A 20597-nucleotide genomic window follows, 5' to 3' on the forward strand; every position below is an offset into this window, starting at 1 on the left:
TGCGCAGAACTCCTAAATCTTTGTTGAAATCTCGTCAAGAATCTTTGGAATTCAACATATTCTCTGAGACAACTGTCTGAAGCGCTGTACCAAATCTATTTATTTGCCTGAGTATGATATCTATGGGCCGTTCTGGGTCAGATATGGCTACTTTACTTTTAATATATTTACATTTACATTTTAGTCATTTAGCAGACGCTCTTATCCAGAGCGACTTACAGTAGTGAATGCATACATTTCATACATGTTTTTTTTTCTTTTCGTACTGGCCCCCGTGGGAATCGAACGCACAACCCTGGCGTTGCAAACACCATGCTCTACCAACTGAGCCACACGGGACCGCTGTTTTTGTATGTAAACTGAGCCACAGGGGACCGCTGTTTTTGTATGTAACAGTTAATGACACCGTTTGACAAATCATTTAAGGATGAGAATCATTTCTTCATTAAGGGTTTTATTCCTTTCAACATGAAATGCATCAGCAACTACAAATACATTGAACATAGTACACGTGTGCTGTTATTTTTTCACTCAGATTTACTAAATCAACCAGCTTCATCTCAAAGTTCTACCTTGCTGCATGAATCTGTTCATGTCTTTTCAGGTCTGCTCTAGAATAGAATCTATTCCCACAGTTCGTGCAGTGGTAAGGCCTCTCTGCTGAGTGAATGACCCTGTGTTTCTTCAAGCCACTCTGAAGGCTGAAGCTCTTCCCACATTGAGAGCAGCTGTACGGTTTTTCTCCTGTGTGATACTGCTGGTGGGACTTCAGGTTGCACAGGTAGACAAAGCTCTTACCACACTGTGAGCAGCTGAACGGCCTCTCCCCTGTGTGGCACTGCATGTGTACCCTGAGGTGGCACATGTACACAAAGCCCTTACCGCACTGGGAGCAGGTGAAGGCCTTTTTCCCTGTGTGGTGGTACTTCTGGTGGTCTTTCAGGTTTCGGAGCTGAGGGAAGCTCTTTTCACAGTGTGGGCAGCTGTAGGGTTTGACCCCCAGCTGTGCCGTTGTGTTGTTGCTGAGACCATAGGGACTGGACTCCAGGGCTCCCACAGCACACTCTGTTGCCTGGGTGGGTATACCTGACCCTGGGAGTAGGTGCTGCTTCTCCCTAGTCCATGGTGTTGGTTCTGGAGGTAGCGGTGGTGGCTCCCTGGCCCATGGTGCTGGAGGTAGAGGCTCTCTGGCCCATGGTGCTGGAAGTGGAGGTTGAGGTTCACTGGTCCATGCCCCAGCATGGGAGCTCAATCTCTGCAGACGACTCAGGCTCATTATGGTAGTATCTGTGGATGTGACCATCTGGGATACTAGATCCCCCCAGTCATCGGGCTCCTGTTTGATGTGGACCACATGGGCTTCCCTCTCTTCCATCCTTTCAGAGACACAGGAAGAGCTGGACATGTTCGTTTCCTGTGGACCCTCTCTCTCTGGGAGAGTGTTGGGTCCCTCTGACTGGAACATCTCCTCCTGTTTGATAACACAACCCTCCTCTGCTCCTGAGGATGGAACAGAACAAAGTCAGAGATCCTATATCAGGGGTGTGTGTGTGTGTACATGCATCTCTCCTCACTTACCTGACAGAGCCTCTCCTTTCTCAGTGTCTCCAGCACAACTGCAACTCACACAGATCCCCATCTGCTCTCTCGCTTCCCTCTTCTTTCTTTGCTCTTTCTCTTCAACTTCCCTCCTCTTCCTCTCCTCCTCGCTGTCCCTCCATTTCTGCTCCCACTGCTGCAGCTTCTTCCTCAAGACGTCCGCTTCCTGCTTGCTCCGTGTCACCTCCTCCAGGAAGCCTTCCTTCACCAGCCGAGTGATCTCATGCACGGCGGTTTTGAGGACTGTTTCCATAACGCCACTGAGTTGGTATTGGAAGGTGAGGATGGCTTCTGACATAGCTACAACAGCATCAGCTCAACACTGGAAAATAAACCCCACTTCTCTTCCAAACTTCACAGTTGCCTTGCCTCCCAGTGAGTTCAACAAGCTGGGAAACTGGCACGTAACTTCCAGATTACACCAGTACCCAGGGAGTACACCTGGAAACAGGGACAAACTGTCAAATACATGATGATAAGGGTGACCCTGCAGTGTGGACTGTCATCTTGTCAGTGAAACAGGGAATATCAGCGACGAATAGCCAGCAAAATGTTAGCTATTAGTAATAGCTAGCTAGATATTAAGGAAATTATGTGTGTAATTGTTAGTTATTACTCTTTCATGTAGACCAACAGTACTACCAGAGATACTGACGTTAGGTACTTAACTAGCTAGATAGCAAAATTCTGTCCAGCTTGCCTTGCTAGCATTAGCTAATGTTTAACTAATTTAGCTACCTAGCTACATAGCTATAACACAGGGGTATAACGATAGCATCTTAATTTGACTCGAAGAAAAATTATCTTATTACTTGCCAAACGTTGTCAATCGGCTAGTCGGAAACGTTCAATCTCTCATACCAGTGCCTCAAATTGTGAATTTTGTCCAGCTTGCCTTGCTAGCATTAGCTAATGCTGAACTAACTTGGCTAGCTAGCTACAACACAGGGGTATACCGACAGCGTCTTAATTTGTCTCGAAGAAAAATTATTTTATTACTTGCCGTTGTCAATCTGCTAGCCGGAAACGTTCAATCTCTCATCCCAGTGCCACAAATGGTGTAATGTTTGTTGTCTGTATTCAAAGTAGCAGCTAGCTAGTGTTTACATTGGTTTCCACTAGTTACCACAGCCACAAATTACAAACGGCTATATCGTAAAAATGTATGAAAACAAAAATTAGCTTTGGTCTTTGTTTAAGGTTAGGGTTAGCCATACATTTAGCTGTGTTTTTAGGGTTAGGTTTAACATCACAATTTAAGAAGATAAATTGTAGAAATGGGCGGCCCCCAAGCACATGCCGTCAAGAGGATCATCATCCTTATGTGATTGCGCAGAAATAATGGTTGACTTGTCACTATATCTATCATATATTATGTCTTTGTTCGAAAATTATCATTATCAACCCGTGTTGACGCACAACGTAGGGCAATAAAACAAATAGCTAAACCCTTTTTATTGGATGCAGCATCTATAATCAATAGATGACCTATTATCTAGATTGTTTCATGAAAGTTCATTCCCTCTAGTTCATGAGCTCCAACAAAGTCAATATTTCAATTAACTACCTATGCTGAAGAGCTATGAGAGACAGAAAACTAAGACAGTATAAAACAGGCCTTTACTGTAGCGAAGACCTTCTAGATTCTCAATATAGAATTGAAATAGAGATTCTCAAACTCACCTTAGCTGGTACTTCCATAGCCTTGGACAGTTCTTCTGTAGCTTCAGATAGAAGTTCTACTATTTATTGTAACATTAAACAAAGGTCATTTGTGTGCAGTTTTGCTATGTCATTCATTGACCAGACGTCTTCGGTTCTTCTTTCACTTCTTGGCATGATAAGCCTCAATGAAAACTTTGAACATTGTGTTGTCCAGGGCCAGGTTTTGTACCACCATTTCACAGAAGTTAATGTAGATCCTGAAACAGAGAGATGGATCAGTTTGGGTCAATGTATGTGCGTGTGCGAGAGAGAGAGTGAGCGAGAGGCTGACTTCTGTAGAGTGGGTGTGTTGGTTCTGTACAGGGGGGAAATTCCAAGGTGTTTGTTGAGCAGTCCACAGAATAGTGTGGAGTACTGCAGGTTCTGTTCCTCACTTATAGCTCCAATACTGTGGAGGGAGCAGTATGCACAGGGGGCGGTCTTTCGCCCGAATGTCATCAGCTGATCTGGCATGATGGGAATAACAAAGAACTGCAGAAGACAAAACAACAATATAACCATAGAATTACATATTAGTAATTTAATATGATAATTGTGAGTATAACACTGCAATGTTGTATTATAATGTCGTTTCTCTACACGTTTCAAAGTTAACTCTGCCATTTTTCCCCATGGCTTTGGCCAGTTCTTCTGTTGCTTCTGAAAGAAGTGCCGCTGGGACAGCAGCCTTGGCTACATTTGTGTTCACCAAGAAAATAGGCATGGATGGTTACTTCAATTTTACTCCTTAAAACAGGAAATGTAGCTTTACAGTGCTACACTTAAAACAGTTTTGATTATGTGTGCATGTAAGCGGGGTGTGGCCTCAGTCACAGCATTTTTCTCAAATGTCCCTCAGTTCTAAGAGCTGGCGCTGGTCCTACATGTTTTAGGTACAGATTATAGCTATATATTTTAGTTCCATTTAGTTTATTCATTCCTATTACGTGTGTGAGTTATGAAGAAGTTGAGACACAGTATGCAACCCTGTACTTGAAATGGGTTCTTTACATTAACAATTATCGCCAATGGATTTTGAAACTCACCTCAGGTCCTGGATTTCCCATAGCTTAGGACAGTTCCACCATAGCTTCAGATAGAAGTGCAGCTGGTACGGAAGCTTTGGCATAATTTGTGTTCATCATGAAAACCGGTATGGTTGTAAGTTTACTTGAAGCAAGACGTATTGGTCCCACTGAGGTATACAATTGGTCTTCAGCACAGGCGGTTTACCTTCACAATGATACTCGACGATAGACAACTGTGGCCATTAGAATTGCGTGTGGCTGCTGAAGTGATTTTTATCCACCAATGGCAACATACTTCCTGCCACAAGAGCGGGAGTTATTAATGTAATATCAGTACTAGCTTCTCAATTCAGAACAGTATCCAATGTATTTTGATACCTATCCATTGACTCTGATTGAACCCCAGAACAGATGCATGGCATCACAGATATGACAAAACGTGTCAAAATGTCCAGCTAGCGGTCTTCACCTGTTCATGGTGGTTTGTATAGTGCACTTGGGAGTGTGAATACACCAATCTTTACCTAACAATTGAACACAATAGATTAGTCTGTGTGAGGTCAAATTGGACTGCTTTATGGCATGCTCTCAATTAATGGCAGTGCAAAGCATCCGGTCTGTAAAACATGTAAAAAAAACACAGGGAAAACAGAACAAGTTGTGATCAAGGGGAATCACTTTATTGTAATATCAAAGCCAAGGGTCCAGTGCAAATCAAGGGTCTGTTATAAAGCAAGGGTTCATTTTAAGTGCATTTATCAATACCGCTCAACATCAGCCCAGCAACAAGGCATCTCTGCTCATCTCTCCACAGCCTACTCTAGTGCTATAATACCGTTAAGGTGTAAGGGAAAGGAGGGGTCAGCTCCCAATTCAATTTAGATCTCCTGCTCAACCAAAGGTAGAGTTGTTCCAGGCCACGTTCGCTGCCTCCATGTCAAAGAAGTTCACGTAAATCCTGAGACACAAGAGGAGTGTTAGTGTACGAATGTTTCATGTGGATTTTACTCTCTCTGTGTGTGTGTGTGTGTGTGTGTGTGTGTGTGTGTGTGTGTGTGTGTGTGTGTGTGTGTGTGTGTGTGTGTGTGTGTGTGTGTGTGTCCATTACCTGTCAGGGGAGATGCCCAGGTGTTTGTTAAGAAGTCCACACAGTAGTTTAGAGTACTGTTTCTGAGCTCCTTCAATCTTCCCAATGCTGTGAAGGGAGCAGAGGGCACATGGGTCTCCTTTCCCCCCAAACATCATCAACTGGTCTGGGACGATGTGCACGGCGAGGTACTGAGAGAGAGAGAGAGAGAGAGAGAGAGAGAGAGAGAGAGACACACACACACAAAGAGAAAACAGAGCATACAATGAGTGGGAGCTGGAACAATCATGTGAAAAATCACGTGATTAAGGCACGATAAAAAATTCCAACCGTGACAGTGAAATTGCACAAGTAAACCTTTTAATAAATAAGAACATGTTGTTTGATTTACAGTATTCCTGTCCTGGACCTATTACAAGTACAGTCAGAAAGACATTTAAAACGTGTTAACCCTTGCAAGGCTGCCGGCCCAGACGGCATCCCTAGCCGCGTCCTCAGAGCATGCGCAGACCAGCGCATGCTCGTGTGTTTACGGACATATTCAATCTCAATGTCCCCACATGCTTCAAGATGGCCACCATTGTTCCTGTACTCAAGAAGGAAAAGGTAATTGAACTAAATGACTATCGCCCCATAGCACTCACTTCTGTCATCATGAAGTGCTTTGAGAGAATAGTCGAGGATCATATCACCTCCACCTTACCTGTCACCCTAGACCCACTTCAATTTGCTTACCGCCCCAATAGGTCCACAGACGATGCGATCGCCATCACACTGCCCTATCCCATCTAGACAAGACGAATACCTAGGTAAGAATGCTGTTCATTGACTATAGCTCAGCATTCAACACCATAGTACATCAACACCACAACTGAGAGCATCCTGTCGGGTTGTATCACTGCCTGGTACGGCAACTGCAACCGCCCACAACCGCAAGGCTCTCCAGAGGGTGGTGCGGTCTGCACAACGCATCACCGGGGGCAAACTACTTGCCCTCCAGGACACCAATAGCACATGATGTCACAGGAAGGCCAAAAAGATCATCAAGGACAACAACCACCCGAGCCACTGCCTGTTCACCCCGCTATCATCCAGAAGGCGAGGTCAGTACAGGTGTATAAAAGCTGGAACCGAGAGACTGAAAAACAGCTTCTATCTCAAGGCCATCAGACTGTTTAACAGCCATCACTAACACAGAGAGGCTGCTACCTACATACAGACTTGAAATCATTGGCCACTTTAATAAATGGATCACTAGTCACTTTAATATTGCCACTTTAATAATGTTTACATATCTTGCATCACTCATCTAAAATGTATATACTGTATTTTATACCATCTATTGCATCTTGCCTATGCTGCTTTGTCATTGTTCAGCAATATATTTATATATTCTTATTCCATTATTTTACTTAGATGTGTGTATTCGGTAGTTGTTGTGGAATTGTTAGATTACATGTTAGATATTGCTGCACTGTCGGAACTAGATGCACGAGCATTTCGCTACACTCGCGATTACATCTGCTAACCATGTACGTGACCAATAACATTTGATTTGACCCGCAGCACGTATCTCGTGTTCCATTTTAGGAATAAGATCTGCGCATGACCGATTTTTAACAGTTTTGTTATGGGATGCCAAATGGGTCTCCCAACTGCAACAAAGGGTCCCTACAATTTAATCTTCACCGCAGAAAAACGCATCAGTATCAATTGAACGATAATTAGCTATCTACAACAGGGGCGGGGGGCTTTGCTGTGCCAACTTTGGAAGACTCACCTGCACAGGTTTGCCCATCGCCTTGGCCAGTTCATCTGTTGCCTCAGACAACAGAGCAGGAGGAATGTCACTCTTGGCCACATTAGTATTCACCAAAAACATAGGCATGATGATTGCTTCGCTAACGTTCTCTCTGTAGCAGGGAAATAACCGTGATCAACACAGCTCTGGAGCAAGCTTGAGTGCAGCTTCTTCTTCTGTAAATTTGTATTTACTGACTACAACAACAAATGTGTGGCGCCACCTACTGGGTGGGGTGAAAACGGAGAAACTTTAAGGAAGGGTGAAAACGTACGACCACAGTTTCTAAATCCAGAGGCGCAACATCGCAGGACTTCCAAGAGCGCTTGCGAATCAGACCAGTCCGTGGTTTGCTGTTCGAGAAGTCAATGAGAAGTGAAATATTCGTCCTTAGTTCTTAATTTTCTCCAAATCTAAAGGCACAATCTAGACAATGTCTTAAGTAGTTGAACATGTTATTATTCCAACCTCGTTAATGTGACAAACTGAAGGCATGCACAGGCGTAGTTTAGCATGGAACGACAGTTAGACTTCTTTTTTTTAAATAAAAATAATTGATCGAAAAACAGAAGCATTTTGGTTGATGTACATTTTTACATAATTGCTGTGGATAAATGCTTTGGTTGCCTTTGAGAAGAAGTATTTGATTTCATACAATTGGACCCACTTCAAAGCAACTATATACATAGCGTCATAAAATAAAAATGTAAACATAGGACAATCATTAACTCCGACAAACAAATACACAATAACTTCACAAAAACATACATGAAACTCAAGTCAATCAACAACAAAAAGTTTTAAATCCACATTCTTCATCAGGACTCTGTCCATCCACTACTCATTTTCCCACCTTTTGTGTGACATTCTTGATCAGCTCTGCATCCCGAGGAGGAACAAGGAGGTCTGTTGTTGAAAAAGAGGAAGGTGACGCAATCATGATATTAGTGTGATGCAGTAATGATGGGAAATGTGATTGGTCAAAAACAAAACGTCGTTGCAAACAGTGGTGATCCACGTGATCTGTGTTTATGCTCAGCAGTTCCCCGATCTATGTGCCTCCTAGCGCTCACATACAGCTGAGCACATACAATAGGATTCACTTAACCAATCCCAGTTTGCATTCCTTCTCCTAAGCAGGAAATAGCCCATATTTCCTGGCCCATGGAGGAGAGAGAGAGAATGCCATGGTAGTAGATAGAGAGCTAAAGAAAACATATTTCTCAAAGGGGTCCTGAGCTTTCTTCAATACAATCTGAAGAAATGTGCTGAAGTCCAATAGATATAGTGTCAATCAAAAATGATCAAAATGTTTTTTTGTTGCACTGAAGTATGCTTAGATTGCATATATGTTAGCTTTATTGTTGTGTACCGTACTCCCGATCAGACTCCAGTCAACACAACGTTACATTTAACCGACTGACTCCAAACAACAAGCATTGGGCTATCCGACAAAAGAAAATTAAGAGAGTAGAGACACTGTTCAAAACCACTTTTTCTTTTCTCAGGTGTTGAGTAATGACCACTAAAATGTTTTGCTACGCATTCATGAAGTCATGCTACCTATCGCACCACAAAAAGCATGCTGGACAATGTGACTTTCATGAGTTTGGAGTGTTGATATGCAGGTTTCAGGTTTGGGACAAGGACAAGATTCTTGTCTGTTTCATTCATTCATTCATTCATTCATTCATTCATTCATTCTTACCACAGTCGTTAAAAGGGAAATAGGAATATGCCCAAACCTTGTAGACCTCTATTGGCCAAATAACTTACCTCTATAATAACATCTTGCTGTGTGGGCCATTTGTGTAAAGATGCATCTGTTTTTTATTATATTAATGACATAGTGTTATTGACTCTGAGAGAGGCAAGAATAATATATCTCAGGCTCCTCCTGGGCCCGTGCAGGCAGTGGAGAAGGCACCTCAAGCGCTGTGGACAGTGAATGATGTAAGATCACTTAAACATTATTGTACTATACTACAAAAATGCTGCAAGTTGTATTTCCATAATTACGGTAAAGTAAATTAAATATAGTCTGTTCTCACTCAGAACTGGTGTATGTGTGTGTGTGAGAGAGAGAGGCATTGTTTCATGTTTCTGAGAGGAGAAGAAGTGTAATACCTTCTGTCGCTTTCAGGCTCATCCAGGATCCTTGTACACAGTGGGAGAAGGCACCGCAAGCACTGTGTTGACTGAACGATGTAACAGCAGTTAATCATTGTTTTCTGACTATACAATGCAAAATGGACAGGATCAAACTTAAGTTTTAAAAACATTTACATAAGGAGTCTAATAAGTTGAATCAAGGCCCTTAATCTGTGCTCTTTTTTTTTCAGGCTGATGTACACTACTACCCCTCTACAAAGCTACGGGTCAACAACGACCAACAACAGCTGCTGAATAGCATCATGACCTCCTTGACTGCCACAGTGTCTAAATGACATTACGAAACTGAAAGAACTATTGATGGTGGTAACCAGGCTGTTAACAGGGGGTAGAAGAACAGCTTGACACTGTCATGGAGCTTAACTTGGATAGCAGGTTTTGTTTAGACAGATTTCAGGGACCTGATGATGGCTCGGTCCTCCCCTCCTGCTCCGTGGCTCGACGACTCACTACGAGCTCACAGAACAGGGCTCCGGGCAGCCGAGCGGAAATGGAGGAAAACTCGCCTCCCTGCGGACCTGGCATCCTTTCACTCCCTCCTCTCTACATTCTCCTCTTCTGTCTCTGCTGATAAAGCCACTTTCTACCACTCTAAATTCCAAGCATCTGCCTCTAACCCTAGGAAGCTCTTTGCTACCTTCTCCTCCCTCCTGAATCCTCCTCCCCCTCCCCCCTCCTCCCTCTCTGCGGATGACTTCGTCAACCATTTTGAAAAGAAGATTGACGATATCCGATCCTCGTTTGCTAAGTCAAACGACACCGCTGGTCCTGCTCACACTGCCCTACCCTGTGCTTTGACCTCTTTCTCCCCTCTCTCTCCAGATGAAATCTCGCGTCTTGTGACGGCCAGCCGCCCAACAACCTGCCCACTTGACCCTATCCCCTCCTCTCTTCTCCAGACCATTTCCGGAGACCTTCTCCCCTACCTCACCTCGCTCATCAACTCATCCTTGACCGCTGGCTATGTCCCTTCCGTCTTCAAGAGAGCGAGAGTTGCACCCCTTCTGAAAAAACCTACACTCGATCCCTCCGATGTCAACAACTACAGACCAGTATCCCTTCTTTCTTTTCTCTCCAAAACTCTTGAACGTGCCATCCTTGGCCAGCTCTCCTGCTATCTCTCTCAGAATGACCTTCTTGATCCTAATCAGTCAGGTTTCAAGACTGGGCATTCAACTGAGACTGCTCTTCTCTGTGTCACGGAGGCTCTCCGCACTGCTAAAGCTAACTCTCTCTCCTCTGCTCTCATCCTTCTAGACCTATCTGCTGCCTTTGATACTGTGAACCATCAGATCCTCCTCTCCACCCTCTCCGAGTTGGGCATCTCCGGCGCGGCCCACGCTTGGATTGCGTCCTACCTGACAGGTCGCTCCTACCAGGTGGCGTGGCGAGAATCTGTCTCCGCACCACGCGCTCTCACCACTGGTGTCCCCCAGGGCTCTGTTCTAGGCCCTCTCCTATTCTCGCTATACACCAAGTCACTTGGCTCTGTCATATCCTCACATGGTCTCTCCTATCATTGCTATGCAGACGACACACAATTAATCTTCTCCTTTCCCCCTTCTGATAACCAGGCGGCGAATCGCATCTCTGCATGTCTGTCAGACATATCAGTGTGGATGATGGATCACCACCTCAAGCTGAACCTCGGCAAGACGGAGCTGCTCTTCCTCCCGGGGAAGGACTGCCCGTTCCATGATCTCGCCATCACGGTTGACAACTCCCTTGTGTCCTCCTCCCAGAGTGCTAAGAACCTTGGCGTGATCCTGGACAACACCCTGTTGTTCTCCACTAAGATCAAGGCGGTGACCCGATCCTGTAGGTTCATGCTCTACAACATTCGCAGAGTACGACCCTGCCTCACACAGGAAGCGGCGCAGGTCCTAATCCAGGCACTTGTCATCTCCCGTCTGGATTACTGCAACTCGCTGTTGGCTGGACTCCCTGCCTGTGCCATTAAACCCCTACAACTCATCCAGAACGCCGCAGCCCATCTGGTGTTCAACCTTCCCAAGTTCTCTCACGTCACACCGCTCCTCCGCTCTCTCCACTGGCTTCCAGTTGAAGCTCGCATCCGCTACAAGACCATGGTGCTTGCCTACGGAGCTGTGAAGGGAACGGCACCTCCATACCTTCAGGCTCTGATCAGGCCCTACACCCAAACAAGGGCACTGCGTTCATCCACCTCTGGCCTGCTGGCCCCGCTACCTCTGACGAAGCACAGTTCCCGCTCAGCCCAGTCAAAACTGTTCGCTGCTCTGGCACCCCAATGGTGGAACAAGCTCCCTCACGACGCCAGGACAGCGGAGTCAATCACCACCTTCCGGAGACACCTGAAACCCCACCTCTTTAAGGAATACCTGGGATAGGATAAAGTAATCCTTCTAACCCCCCCCCCCCCCTTAAAAGATTTAGATGCACTATTGTAAAGTGGTTGTTCCACTGGATATCATAAGGTGAATGCACCAATTTGTAAGTCGCTCTGGATAAGAGCGTCTGCTAAATGACTTAAATGTAATGTAAATGTAAATGTCATTAGATTTTGGATAGGCTTTTACAGCTATGGCGCACTGAAAACCTTCGACACATATGTTAGTCTGAAGCTTCCAACTTGGTCTATTGGCGATCTAAAAAACTGTCAGGAGGACAAATCAGAGGATTCACTGAAAACGCTGTTTCCCCCGCGTTGATGAGATGTTTCTGACTCTTGTTAAACCGAAGCAGGTTTCAGCAAACCAATACCCCTATGATGGGTTTGGAATAAGCAATTCCCAAGTTACCAGGATATTTGTCACCTGGGTAAACGTCATGCATAGTGGTTTGAGTAGCATATACATTTGGATGTCAAAGGGTAAAGTTTGCAAACATAGCCCTCAGGTCTTTTCAAAGCTATATAAGGACGCGAGAGTGCTAATTGAGTGTACAGAAAGAGCTCTAGAGAGACCCTCAGACTTTGAGGTTCAAGCAGCCACATACTCAAACTATGAAAGGCTGCAATATAATGAAAGGTCTCATTGGTATGAGTCCAAACAGTATACCCACATTCATCTCTGACCTCTTCGAGGGTAGCATCTCAGACAAACAAATAGTGTTTGAAAGTGGGCTGGTAAGAAAAATTGAGGCAAATGATGCCATCATGGCAGATAGAGGGTTCAGTGTGAGGGAGGCGCTGGCAAAGCAGAACATTTGCCTTGTGATACCTCGCACCCCAGTGGCAAAATTGGCATACCAGAGTTGGTAGAGTTGGTGGCCATTGCAAGGGTACGCATTCATGTCGAGAGGTTAATGGGCAGGCTTAAGCAGTGGCGTATACTTGGAAGGAAAGTCCCACTCACTTACTGGAAGCACATCATCTTTCAACCGTGTGCTCTGCTATACAATTCTGGCCTCCTTTTGTAGACTGAAGGTGTGGTGTGCCGGTGGGGCGTGCATGATTTCACATCATTCAGTACTACAGTCTCTGGCATGTCTGGATATACCCCTACCCAAGGTAGCTATAACCAAACAATGATTTCACATCTCTAAGGTCTCCCATGCAATCTTATTTATCAATATTTAGCTTTGCACACTCTTGGCATTCTCTCTACCAGCTTAACCTGGAATGCTTTCCCAACAGTTTTGAAGGAGTTCCCACATATGCTGAGCACTTGTTGGCTGCTTTTCCTTCACTTTGCGGTCCAACTCATCCCAAAGCATCTCAATTGGGTTGAGGTTGGGTGATTGTGGAGGCAGGGTCGTTTGATGCAGCACTCCATCACTCTCCTTCTTGGTCAAAAATCCCTTACACAGCCTGAAGGTGTGTTGGGTCATTGTCCTGTTGAAAAACAAATGATAATCCCACTAAGCGCAAACCAGATGGGATGGCGTATCGCTGCAGAATGTTGTGGTAGCCATGCTGGTTAAGTGTGCCTTGAATTCTAAATAAATCACTGACAGTGTCGCCAGCAAAGCACCATCACACCTCCTCATCCATGCTTCACGGTGGGAACCACACATGCTGAGATCATCCATTCACCTACTCTGTGTTTCACAAAGACACTGCGGTTGGAACCAAAACTCTCACATTTGGACTCGTCAGACCAAAGGACAGATTTCCACTGGTCTAATGTCCATTGTTTGTATTTCTTGGCCCAAGCAAGTCTCTTCTTCTTATTGATGTCCTTAAGTAGGGGTGTCTTTGCAGCAATTTGACCATGAAGGCCTGATTCATGCAGTCTCCTCTGAACAGTTGATGTTGAGATGTGTCTGTTACTTGAACTCTGTGAAGCATTTATTTGGGATGCAATTTCTGAGGATGGTAACTCTCATGCACTTATCCTCGGCAGCAGAGGTAACTGGGTCTTCCTTTCCTATGGCGGTCCTCATGAGAGCCAGTCTCATCGTAGCGCTTGATGGTTTTTGCGACTGCACTTGAAGACTCTTTCAAAGTTCTTCACATTTTCTGTATTGACTGCCCTTCGTGTCTTAAAGTAATGATGGACTGTCATTTCTCTTTGCTTATTTGAGCTGTTCTTGCCATAATATGGACTTTTACAAAAATAGGGCTTTTACAAAATAGGGCTATTTTCCAAACTTTTGCAAAATAGGGCTATCTTCTGTCACAACACAACTGATTGGCTCAAACACATTAAGAAGGAAAGAAATTCCACAAATTCACTTTTAACAAGGTACACCTGTTAATTGAAATGCATTCCAGGTGACTACCTCATGAAGCTGGTTGAGAGAATGCCAAGAGTGTTCAATATTACTATATTTACTGTATAGGAAAATCACTGACACAGGTCAGGACACTTACCTACTCTTACAGGTCTAAGAATTTTTTCTTGGCCTTTCTGGAGGGCTGGTGCTATCTCTGCTCCTGGGAACAGCAGCTTGGGGGTGCAGGTTTGATGCCGGTGCTGAATGTATCCAGAAGGCCAAACAGAAGTCCAGCCACATGATTGCCTTTCTCACCTGCCCCAGCCACACAGGTACAGTGGGCCCTTTTGAATTTGACAGAATGTACCCCCCTATCGATCGCAGAGTGCAACACCTTGTTTACATTATGATGTAAAAGTGAAATAAGGCCTATCTTCATACTGTACTGTTTTTGGTACGACCGTCAAAAGAGACAGGTAAACAGCAACCACTGGCGGCTGTTCAGGCTACAGCACATCTGCTCTGTACTGGGTCTTGGTTACGGAATGTAGGAAATAAATGGGACATTGAAAGTCCAATCAAAGAGCCAGAATCTATTGTATTTGTGTGTTGGGCTGGAGTTGATTGGAATATTCAATCACATAATGTGCTAACGTTTTGTTTACAGTTGGATAGGCTATGCCTGATTGGAGCTAGCAGAACTCAGTCCTGCTTTAAACTTACGCTTCAAAGTTGTAATCGTAGAAGGCACAAGGTGCAATTTCGAAATTGGGTAGTGCATCATCAGTTCCTCTTGTCATGTTAGTGATTGCATACCTTAGAGAGCTATTTATAACTTGTCAGAAATGTCCCGATCAACTAGCCTATGTTCGCTAACGTTTTATTTATTTCGTTTTTTTAACCCATAGATATTGTTGTTATTTTTTTTGTCACTCAAATATCACATGAATACATATTAGACATGGCCAAATGTATAGAATTGCAATAAAATTCGCTTTAAAACGGCAAACTTTTCTCCAGCAACAAGAGGGGTATGAACAGTTTGTGTCATGAACAGTGCTTGTTCATAGAAATAGACATGGTGTGTGCTTGCGCACAAGAGGGGCGCGGGATGTTCCCCAATGCTGGAAGAGGGGCCTGAGTGAAAGTTTGGGAACCCCTGGCTTAGATCACTCATTTTGCCCATTCTAACGTTCAATCGAACAGCAACTGAATGCCTCGATGCCTGTCTGCCTGCTTTATATAGCAGGCCATGTGACTCACTGTCTGTAGGAGCGAAACATTTTCGTGATAATAATAAATAAGAAATCTTGGTTCCTGTTGCGTCATGCTGATAGCATAGTCAGGATTTGGCTTAAACAGCATGAGTCCATAGACCCATTCTGTCTGGTGTCAATGGTATAGGCTGGTGGCGGTGGTGTACTGGTGTGGAAATGTTTTGTCTGTCACACATTAGGTCCCTTGATACCAATTGAGCAACGTTTCCATGCCCAGAATAATTCAGGCTGTCCTGGAGGCAAAGGGGGTCCAACATGGTACAAGATGGGTGTACCTAATAAACTTATATACCTATATGTATACAAAACATTGACATAGACTGACCAGGTGAATTCAGGTGAAAGCTATGATATTGATGTAATTTGTTAAATCCACTTAAATCAGTGTAGATGAAGGGGAGGATACAGGTTAAAGGATTGTTAAGCCTTGAGACAATTGAGACATGGATTTTGTATGTGTGCCATTCAGAGGGTGATTGGGCAAGACAAAATATTTCAGTGCCTTTTAAGAGGGTATGGTAGTAGTAGGTGCTAGGCGCACTGGTTTGTGTAGAGAACTGCAACGCTGCTGGGTTTTTCACCCTCGACAGTTTCCCGTGTGTATCAAGAATAGTCAACCACCTAAAGCCCATCCAGCCAATTTTACACAACTGTGGGAAGCATTGGAGTCAAAATAGGCCATGTATACTGTGGAACGCTTTCGACACCTTGTAGAGTCCAGACCTCAACAAATTGAAACTGTTCTGAGGAAAAAAGGGGGTGTAACTCAATATTAGGAAGGTGTTCTTAATGTTTGGGATACTCAGTGTACAGTGAGGGAAAAAAGTATTTGATCCCCTGCTGATTTTGTACGTTTGCCCACTGACAAAGAAATTATCAGTCTATTATTTTAACGGTAGGTTTATTTGAACAGTGAGAGACAGAATAACAACAAAAAAATCCTGAAAAAGCAATGTCAAAAATGTTATAAAATGATTTGCATTTTAATGAGGGAAATAAGTATTTGACCCCTCTGCAAAACATGACTTAGTACTTGGTGGCAAAACCCTTCTTGGCAATCACAGAGGTCAGATGTTTGTTGTAGTTGGCCACCAGGTTTGCACACATCTCAGGAGGGATTTTGTCCCACTCCTCTTTGCAGATCTTCTCCAAGTCATTAAGGTTTCGAGGCTGACGTTTGGCAACTCGAACCTTCAGCTCCCTCCAGAGATTTTCTATGGGATTAAGGTCTGGAGACTGGCTAGGCCAGTCCAGGACTTTAATGTGTTTCTTCTTGAGCCACTCCTTTGTTGCCTTGGCCGTGTGTTTTGGGTCATTGTCATGCTGGAATGCCCTGGCTGAGGGAAGGAGGTTCTCACCCAAGATTTGACAGTACATGGCCCTGTCCATTGTCCCTTTGATGCGGTGAAGTTGTCCTGTCCCCTTAGCAGAAAAACACCCCCAAAGCATGTTTCCACCTCCATGTTTGACGGTGGAGATGGTGTTCTTGGGGTCATAGGCAGCATTCCTCCTCCTCCAAACACGGCGAGTTGAGTTGATGCCAAAGAGCTCCATTTTGGTCTCATCTGCCCACAGCACTTTCACCCAGTTGTCCTCTGAATCATTCAGATGTTCATTGGCAAACTTCAGACCGGCATGTATATGTGCTTTCTTGAGCAGGGGGACCTTGCGGGCGCTGCAGGATTTCAGTCCTTCACGGCATAGTGTGTTACCAATTGTTTTCTTGGTGACTATAGTCCCAGCTGCCTTGAGATCATTGACAAGATCCTCCCGTGTAGTTCTGGGCTGATTCCTCACCGTTCCCATGATCATTGCAACTCCACGAGGTGAGATCTTGCATGGAGCCCCAGGCCGAGGGAGATTGACAGTTCTTTTGTGTTTCTTCCATTTGCGAATAATCGCACCAACTGTTGTCACCTTCTCACCAAGCTGCTTGGTGATGGTCTTGTAGCCCATTCCAGCCTTGTGTAGGTCTACAATCTTGTCCCTGACATCCTTGGAGAGCACTTTGGTCTTGGCCATGGTGGAGAGTTTGGAATCTGATTGATTGCTTCTGTGGACAGGTGTCTTTTATACAGGTAACAAGCTGAGATAAGGAGCACTCTCTTTAAGAGTGTGCTCCTAATCTCAGCTCGTTACCTGTATAAATGACACCTGGGAGCCAGAAATCTTTCTGATTGAGAGGGGGTCAAATACTTATTTCCCTCATTAAAATGCAAATCAATTTATAACATTTTTGACATGCGTTTTTCAGGATTTTTTTGTTGTTGTTATTCTGTCTCTCACTGTTCAAATAAATCTACCATTAAAATTATAGACTGATCATTTCTTTGTCAGTGGGCAAACGTACAAAATCAGCAGGGGATCAAATACTTTTTTCCCCTCACCGTATAGTGTGTTATGGGTTAGATGTAATGATAGAGGAGTATCATTCCCAGAGACTGTATATTGTTACAGGAGATAGCTCATAGAAGAGGGAGAGCAGCTAACTGTACACAATATGGGGATTTAATTGAACATTGCACATACCTGGATCATGGTGAGAGTGGAAGAGATAGTGGTGGCATTTCAGACACTATGGTAAACTTTCAGGACACCTGTGACTCAGAGTTTTGTTAGGTTGGATATTATTCCCAACTCATCATTTTTTCTCCAATTTCTAACAGCCGGCGAACATATGACAGATTACATACAGGAGGTATTCTCACGGCAGAGGCGCTGTAGGGACAGTAACTGAAGGAGCAGTACTAGTAGCGTAGGATGCTATATTGATAGCATGGAATTGGACTACTGCGCAAATGAGGGGTATTGTGAGTCTATAGTCATGGGCCATGTTGGAAGTAGCAATGGTTACTTTAGTAGCATTGTTGGGATATCAGTTTGATGACGACTCATGTCATGTCACATGGATTGGTTATTGGTAACTAGGGGACCGATGGGAGGACAGGGGATGCGGTTATTCAAATATCACAGATGATGTCAGGAAATGACCCATGTGTTGCAGTGTGTATATCCTCAGGTGAAAGCAGAGATATAACCAAGGGCACAGGCTGAATTCTGGAGATTGAGTGTACATCAAGAGACACCAGGTGAGGTTGTTGGAACAGTATTGGTTTGAGAGACTACTCCGTACAGTACCTGCAGCGGTTAAGATCATCATGTCTCTCCTTGGGGAGGTCCAACTGCATAATGGGTGAGTGAAGACACCATGACAGAGGAAGCGGAGCGAGAGAGAGACTAGTCCATGGTAAGACATACAGATGGGTTGGGTCTGGGAACTACTATAAACATCATAGTTGCTTTATTGGTTAATGCATCATATGATAGAGGATAGAGGGGTAATTGGCATGTTAACAAAATGTTGAAGGCATTGATGTGAAAGCATATACAGTGCTGAGTTACATCAAGAGGATGGAACGTGGATTAGGGATAGGCACTTGCATATCAGGTGTCGTGCCTATCATGTGAAATGAAGGAGATGGGGAACAAAGTGAAAATGACATGACTTGGGAACACCTCTCGGAACCTGGGGCCGAAAGGGGAAGACTGGGCATAAGCATGAGGAAGCTTTTTAGAGCTTCCATTTTTGTGGAACTCAGCAGGAAAGTATCCTGGAGGCATAGAGTTAGGGGAAGAGAGAGTGGGAATTGTCATGGTCTCAGACTTTGGTTTTCATGCATATATAATTATGCATAGCTTATCACATTGTTAATACTGTTATGTTTTATGGTTTTTTTTTTGCTTTCCAAGTCTTGTGCTATCACTCTCTTAGGAACCAGAAGGGGGAAGTGGAGAAACTAAAAGCTGCTCCATCTGCCATTGAACGAGACCGCAGATTCAGCTGGAATGGCATTTTATTGTGTGATCATAGTTCAGAGGACATAAGTCTCTGCATTTGTACACCTCGCGGTGACTGTTTGTTCATTTGTTTAGTTAATGTTTTATAATCATTTGTTCGTTTTTTTTATTCATGTTTTATTATCATTGTTTATACATTTATTATTAATTTCCATGTTTATATGATTTGAACATTAGGATGCTATTGTTCAAGAGGAGGGACTGTTGGATTTGACATTTTGAACATTGAGATATTAAAGACATGATAGATCAGACACATAGTATATTAAGGAGTGAAAGAGACTGGGTCTCTGTAGAAAGACAGATAGCTGTGGAATGTGTTGGGTGGCAAGAGGAGAGCAACGTGTTGATACAGGGGAGACAGATAGACATCTGTGGATTAGATGGAGGGGTTGAGGTCAGGAGGTGAGGACAGATTCTCATCTGGGAGTAATAAAGGTTTGGTATCCTGTTACCCTCTTTATTCTCTTCCTGTGAAACCATAAGATGTAACCATTGGAGAGGAGGAGGAGGGTCTTAAGTGGAATATATATATCTGAATGGGACAAATGTTGGGTGGTCTGAATACAGCTGTACAGAACCTTTGGGAATAATTAAACTTGGTTAAAGCTTCTCTAGTGTCCGTGAGTTATTTACTTTGAAAAATAAGAACCTAACAGCGGTATGACGGCTGCGTGGTCCCATGGTGTTTATACTTGCGTACTATTGTTTGTACAGATGAACGTGGTACCTTCTGGCATTTGGAAATTACTCCCAAGCATGAACCAGACTTGTGGAGGTCTATAATTGTTTTTCTGAGGTCTTGACTGATTTCTTTTGATTTTCCCATGATGTCAAGCAAAAAGGCACTGAGTTTGAAGGTAGGCCTTGAAATACATCCACAGGTACACCTCCAATTGACTCAAATGATGACAATTAGCCTATCAGAAGCTTCTAAAGCCATGACATAATTTTTTTGAATTTTCCAAGCTGTTTAAAGGCACAGTCAACTTTGTGTATGTTAACTTCTGACCCACTGGAATTGTGATACAGTGAATTATAGGTGAAATAATCTGTCTGTAAACAATTGGAAAAATGACTTGTGTCATGCACAAAGTAAATGTCCTAACAGACTTGCCAAAACTAGTTTGTTAACAAGAAATGTGTGGAGTGGTTGAAAAACAAGTTAATGACTCCAACATAAGTGTATTTAAACTTCAGACTTCAACTGTACCCTGAAAGTTTGAAACTGTACAGTCGTGGCCAAAAGTTTTGAGAATGACACAAATATTATTTTTCAAAGTCTGCTGCCTCAGTTTGTATGATGGCAATTTGCATATACTCCAGAATGTTATGAAGAGTGATCAGATGAATTGCAATTAATTGCAAATGTCCCTCTTTGCCATGCAAATGAACTGAATCCCCCAAAAACATTTCCACTGTATTTCAGGCCT

At 43.8% G+C, this 20597-nt stretch overlaps 2 protein-coding genes across 3 annotated transcripts; both read right to left on the minus strand.

The window, feature by feature from the left end:
* Positions 1-437: 437 nt before the first annotated feature.
* On the minus strand, positions 438-2899 carry LOC106604858 (uncharacterized). 2 transcript variants are annotated; one of them, XM_014199926.3, is made up of 3 exons: positions 2603-2899; positions 1579-2040; positions 438-1500 (listed from the first exon to the last, which is right to left on the minus strand). In XM_014199926.3, exons 2-3 carry the CDS (start codon positions 1895-1897, stop codon positions 569-571), a joined length of 1251 nt encoding a protein of 416 aa, XP_014055401.1. In that variant the 5' UTR covers positions 1898-2040; positions 2603-2899; the 3' UTR covers positions 438-568. The 2 variants fall into 2 exon arrangements, with proteins under 2 accessions (XP_014055401.1, XP_014055400.1); XM_014199925.3 differs by lacking the exon at positions 2603-2899 and adding an exon at positions 2412-2589.
* Positions 2900-4985: 2086 nt separating this feature from the next.
* On the minus strand, positions 4986-7353 carry LOC100136498 (macrophage migration inhibitory factor). The gene is made up of 3 exons (NM_001123609.1): positions 7199-7353; positions 5440-5609; positions 4986-5289 (listed from the first exon to the last, which is right to left on the minus strand). The coding sequence occupies exons 1-3, from the start codon at positions 7304-7306 to the stop codon at positions 5223-5225; spliced, it is 345 nt and encodes a 114-aa protein (NP_001117081.1). The 5' UTR covers positions 7307-7353; the 3' UTR covers positions 4986-5222.
* Positions 7354-20597: the final 13244 nt, after the last annotated feature.

The sequence above is a fragment of the Salmo salar genome, chromosome 05, assembly GCF_965601325.2.
Source record: "Salmo salar chromosome 05, fSalSal1, whole genome shotgun sequence".
Taxonomy (NCBI): Eukaryota; Metazoa; Chordata; class Actinopteri; order Salmoniformes; family Salmonidae; genus Salmo; species Salmo salar.

What these genes read in the sequence shown, in the direction of transcription:
- LOC106604858 (XM_014199926.3), bottom strand. Translation starts at nt 1,897, where the DNA reads ATGTCAGAAGCCATCCTCACCTTCCAATACCAACTCAGTGGCGTTATG. An exon ending in GAAAGGAGAGGCTCTGTCAG is followed by an intron (nt 1,501 to 1,578) that starts GTAAGTGAGGAG and finishes TTCCATCCTCAG; the next exon opens with GAGCAGAGGAGGGTTGTGTT.
- LOC100136498 (NM_001123609.1), bottom strand. Translation starts at nt 7,306, where the DNA reads ATGCCTATGTTTTTGGTGAATACTAATGTGGCCAAGAGTGACATTCCT. An exon ending in CGATGGGCAAACCTGTGCAG is followed by an intron (nt 5,610 to 7,198) that starts GTGAGTCTTCCA and finishes TCTCTCTCTCAG; the next exon opens with TACCTCGCCGTGCACATCGT. An exon ending in CTGGGCATCTCCCCTGACAG is followed by an intron (nt 5,290 to 5,439) that starts GTAATGGACACA and finishes CTTGTGTCTCAG; the next exon opens with GATTTACGTGAACTTCTTTG.